This window comes from Eurypyga helias, unplaced genomic scaffold, assembly GCF_000690775.1.
Source record: "Eurypyga helias isolate BGI_N326 unplaced genomic scaffold, ASM69077v1 scaffold43468, whole genome shotgun sequence".
Classification (NCBI taxonomy): domain Eukaryota; kingdom Metazoa; phylum Chordata; class Aves; order Eurypygiformes; family Eurypygidae; genus Eurypyga; species Eurypyga helias.
The window spans coordinates 20651-25979 of record NW_010269659.1 but is presented as its reverse complement, the minus strand read 5'-3'; the positions used below and the strand labels follow the sequence as shown (position 1 = coordinate 25979).

The 5329-nt window shown below is 49.2% G+C and overlaps 1 protein-coding gene across 1 annotated transcript; it reads left to right on the top strand.

Annotated features, from left to right (window-relative positions):
* Window positions 1–204: 204 nt before the first annotated feature.
* Window positions 205–3249, top strand: LOC104503010 (transcription initiation factor TFIID subunit 9-like; the record flags this gene model as incomplete). The annotated part of the gene is made up of 5 exons (XM_010158170.1): window positions 205–341; window positions 416–550; window positions 1825–1906; window positions 2480–2593; window positions 3083–3249. Coding segments are annotated over 5 exons (635 nt in total), but the record flags the coding sequence as incomplete, so codon positions are not given.
* Between the last annotated feature and the right edge of the window lie 2080 nt (window positions 3250–5329).

The window sequence follows — 5329 nt, the reverse complement described above, 5'->3', positions numbered from 1 at the left end:
TCTGGCAGGGCCGCACGAACAGCGGCCCCTGGGGAGGGCAAGGCCGAGCGGAGAAGGGAAACGCTGTCTTCAGCCCTGTTTCCTGGGGGCTTCCTCTGTCAGTCTTTAAAAATCTCCCTGGAGGAAGCGGTGTGTTCAGTTATATCCAGGTGGGATCGGGAGGGGGAAGATTCCTTCCATAACGAGGAATTCTGTTTGTCAAAGGGTATGTGACTACTATACTAGAAGATGCAAAAATTTACTCCAGTCACGCAAAGAAATCCAGCGTGGATGCGGATGACGTGAGGTTGGCAATCCAGTGTCGAACGGACCAGTCCTTTACATCCCCGCCGCCAAGAGACGTGAGTGAAACCCTGCGCTGGTAACTGCGGAGGAGAGTAAGAGCGCAGGTGGGAGTGTAACGCTGTCTCTCCAGTTCCTGTTAGATATCGCAAGGCAGAAGAACCAGACGCCGTTGCCCTTGATAAAGCCTTATTCTGGACCCAGGCTTCCCCCTGACCGATACTGCTTGACAGCTCCCAACTACCGACTGAAGTCCCTACAGAAGAAGGTGAGGACTTTGTGTAGGTAAGGATTCACCTACTGCCCACGTTGTTTGTCAGGAGTCGCGTTGGAATTAAGAGTTTTTCACACTTCTGAAGGCTGCCTGTGGGCAAATGCTGGCCGGTGTGGATCACAGTGATGTTTTCAACTAGGGTCAGTGACCGTTAGGAATTTGAAGGTATTCTTAGGGTTGGTTTTAAATGCAAAGTGTATTAAAAACCACAGCTGAGAATTTTTCAGCATTAAAGCAAAATTGTCGAGTTGAATATCAGATTGTAAAATGCAAGAGTGATGCTTTAGTCTCGATATAAAAATGTTTTGTAGTTGTACCTCAGTTATTTCTGCTTTAAAGGGAAAAGATTTACTTTGCTTGCTGGAAAATACTGGATGTCTCGGTGTGTGGATTTTCACATTTATTTCCCTCATTTTAAAGAAAGAATATTAAAAGTTGAACTTGAAGTTCCATGTATTGACATGGAACATGCCCTGGTGCTAGGCGTAGAGTGGAATAATGATTGGTGATTAAGATGTTCTAGTTATTCTTTCTGGTAGAAACTAGCCCCATTAACCTGAGTGCTGTTTGCCAGCGCAGCCTCAGCGTTGTGTTGCGTCCCAGAGCTCTCCAGCTCACACCGGTGACGTTCACTCCGTGAAGAGTTTGAGAACTCCTGTGCTGGCACACGAATGGTGTAGATGCTGAGAAATAGACCAGCTGGAGCGAGTACTGGGGAGGGTCACGAGGATGATCAGGGGGTTGGAGCACCTCTGCTATGGGGACAGGCTGAGAGAGTTGGGCTTGTTCAGCCTGGAGAAGAGAAGGCTCCAGAGAGACCTTATAGCACCTTCCAGTGCCTGAAGGGGCTACAAGGAAGCTGGGGGGGACTTTCTACAAGGGCCTGTAGTGACAGGACAAGGGGTAATGGCTTTAAATTGAAACTGGGGAGGTTTAGGTTAGATATCAGGAAGAAGTTCTTCCTGGAGAGGGTGGGGAGGCACTGGCACAGGCTGCCCAGAGAAGCTGTGGATGCCCCATCCCTGGAAGTGTCCAAGACCAGGCTGGATGAGGCTTTGAGCAACCTGGTCTAGTGGAAGGTGTCCCTGCCTATCTCCGGGGCGTTGGAACTGGATGGTCTTTAAAGCCCCTTCCAACCCCAACCATTCTGTGATTCTATGATTCTATGAAATAGGCTCTCTGTAGTTTTGTAGGAAGAATAATGTCTTTTTTTTCCTGTTAAAAACTGTGTCTAATGGGATGCTAAACTGAATGTTCCCTCTCCCCAGGTCTCTTCCTCTGCAGGAAGAATAACGGTCCCTCGCCTGAGTGTTGGTGCTGTGAGCAGCAGGCCCAGCACTCCTACTTTAGGTAGGAAACAGCTTGGTTGGGGTTTCCCATGTTGATTTTATGAAGGAGAAAACTACTGAGGAGTAATTTAAAGCATGCTTCAGCCACTGGGGAAGTGTTGGGTGCCGCCTGGACGTAGCGGCCTGTGTCAGCATCAGAAAAATCAAATTCATTTCACAAAGATTTCAGTAATCTTTGGTACTTACCAACATTCTGTGTGTTTATTCCTGTGTCAGTGATAACTTCTAGATGTGAAGAGGTTATTCAAGAAACTCACGTAAGTTGGAGGGGTTTTTCCTCCCTGTCAGCACTGCGCTGAACTACAGATAGCACTGAACAAAATCCACGTTGAAAAGGTTCATGAAATTTATGTGCACTTACACACTCATGTGTGTTGGTAGCCCAGAATTTTGTAGGTCTTGAGTATGTGTGCAGTTCTGCCTGAAAATCTGACTCCTGTATATCCGGTACCAGTATGTTCCTGTTTATTCTTACTACTTGGAAATCAATAGGTTCTACTTCAAAGGCAAATTTGCAAGTGCAAGTGTGTTTTTTTTCGTACTTAGCTTTTGACTGAGTTGTTTGACATTTCAGGTACGCCCTCAGCACAGGCAGTATCCGTCTCAACAAAAGTTGGCACTCCGGTGTCGCTGACCGGTCAGAGGTTCACCGTGCAGATCCCGTCTTCTCAGGCAGCAGTCAAGTCAGGTAAAACACAGGCTGTAAAAACTCAGATTCTTGGATCAAAAGCACTTTGGGGTGTTCTTTTTAGCAGAAGGGAAATTAATTTATAGTAATAATGTGGGAAATTACTTCACCTCTTCAGTTTAGGTGATATTGGTCATCTTTTGTGTCTCCTGCTGTAAGGCAGGCAGTCCTCTCTCTGATCATTCCGGTAACTTCCAGGTTTAATTCCTGTTAAACAGTAATTAAGCAGGCCCAGTGGTGTCAACCTGAATGTACAGCGCCTCAGGCAGACATCCCTCACACCCTGGGTGCCACCTTGGTGCGCTCTCGCTCTTCTGTGCTCGCCCCGCTAGGATTTTCCTGTCTTCCCTGCTGTGCTCCCACGGCTATTCCAGGGTTTTCAGCCCAGGATGTTCTAGTAGCACGCTGCTTTAGTAGGTTGGAAGTTCTGCTTCAGTGTGGGAAAATCAGCTGCCCAGCTTTTCATTCACTGACCTCTTTTTTTCACAGCCACACCAACTACTCCGACAGTTCAGAATGTTCTAATTAATCCTTCGTTAATCGGACCAAAGAACATTCTCATTACTACAAATATGGTGTCATCACAGAACACATCCAATGACTCCAACGCCTTGAAAAGGAAGCATGAAGATGATGACGACTACGACAATTTGTGAAGAGACTCTCCGATCCCCGTCCATCCCTCAGTGGTTCGTATTGAGTCTGACAGGTTTTTAACGAGAGCTTGTTGTAAACGGCGCGAGAGCGCGTAACTACTCTGAGTGTGCGGGTGGGTGTGGAGCGAGAGCGCGAGCGTTGCCTGTGGAAAGAGGAGAAAGCGATCGCTCCTTCCCTGTGGCCTGTAATGTCCCTCTGAACGCCAGCAGCAACACTGAGCGCTGGTGGTCGTTGCACAGAACGGTCTTTGCATCTCGTTTGTGGCCTTATTTTTAGCAGCCGTGTCCGTGTCTCTGGAGCTCGGTGAGCCGGGTGCTGGCACTGCTGTTCCGTGCCAAGTAAAAATCATTTCAGACAGGAGCGGGAGGTGTGACGTAGCGACTCGTTTCAAATAACGTCAAACCCGGAGTCCTGGGTGAGGTGGGACGTAGCTGGGGCACATCAGCCTTTGTTTGTCCCAAATACGTTTGCTGCTTGGAGGTTGTTGATCGCATCCGTGATTCTCCATGTGCAGTTCAGCGAGCGTGACGATGATCTCTTAACGGCAGAAAGGCAGAGGAGGGGTAGAGGAGGGGCTTTCTGGAGAACACTTGCTTAGGCTGCCCGCCAGCAGCCTTTAACGTGCGGTGTCCTGGCCTGAACACCTGCACCAGTGCCCACAACTCTAACCCAAAGTCCGTAGAGGGGGTAAAAACCCAACCAAGGTTTGTTCTTTATTTCCAGAGCGCTGCGCCCCGTCGGTCGTCACCTCGTTACGCTTGGGCTCGTGTGTGCATGGAGTGACGTGGCACGCGGCGGGCTCTGGTGAAGGGCAGATCGCCTGAGCTTGACTTGAAGCCACAGGCGTTTCTGTGTCGAGATCCCACGTCAGCTGTACTACAAGACTGAGTAAATTTAATGTGGTTTTATATATTAAAGTGGTGTGTTTTTAACAGGTAAAGGTATGCCCTTTCCTCATGCCTCTTCTTGGGCTGAGCTTGACATGACTGAGGCTGGGGGAGCTTGTGCACAAATTCTGGCGCAGTTGCAAATCACAGGATGGTTTGGGTTGGAAGGGACCTTAAAGATCACCCAGTTCCAACCCCCCTGCCATGGGCAGGGACACCTTCCACTAGACCAGGTTGCTCCAAGCCTCATCCAGCCTGGCCTTGGACACTTCCAGGGATGGGTCATCCACAGCTTCTCTGGGCAACCTGTCCCAGAGCTCCGCTCCCAGCCTCCTCCTCCAGCACGCAGCTCCCCACTGCCCAGGTGGGGCATTTCACAACGCTGCCTACAAGCAGGACAAGTTTGCTTCAACCACAGGCATTTGCTGCCTTGTGTTTCACTACACCACCGTGTGTTGCCTCTGTGCTGTGTCTTTGTTCTTCAAATGTGAACCGATCCTGACTCAGTTTCTAAACCCCGGCATAAAGGATGGGAGGGTTGGTGGGGTGAGAGGGGTGCCCTTTCCCTAGGTTAAGCCCTCACAGCTCATTCAAATCGCTCTGAAACAAACATCTTACAGCGATCAGGGACTTTTATACGCTCAGAAAGCAAAAAGATGACAGTAGGGGCATGTCTGAAGAGCTCCAGTGGAGAAGAGCCTGCCTGGCTTGCGCTTAATTGTTAATATTGGATCAAGCTAAAGAGAAGAAAACAGAGAGGGGAGGGTGCTGCACCATCTGCAGGTCAGGGATCTGCAAGATCACTACTCCCCGTACAGGGAAAAGAGTCACAGCATGCAGAGAAGTGTCAGCTGTGACTCCAGGCAGGACAAGGGCAAGGAGGGGGAAGGTGAGCGGCAGTGCTGGTGCTGACAGTCAGCACAGCAACTGTGCAACCGCTTTCAGACCGGTGTCAGGTGCGGAGATGCAGAGGGCTCCTCTGGCTCACTGTGTGCATAACAGAACATAAAAGTCAAGGGGTTTTAATTAGTTACTTTATTAAAGCTACAAACCCAAGTTAAAATTACCGCACTATTCACATAGGGCGAGCAAGTTTCTAACTTCATGGAACAAGGTCCCTAAAGGGTTCAGAAACACTGACCACCGTGTATCTCCTAGCTAGTTAAGACTACAGACAGTGCCTCCTCAGGAT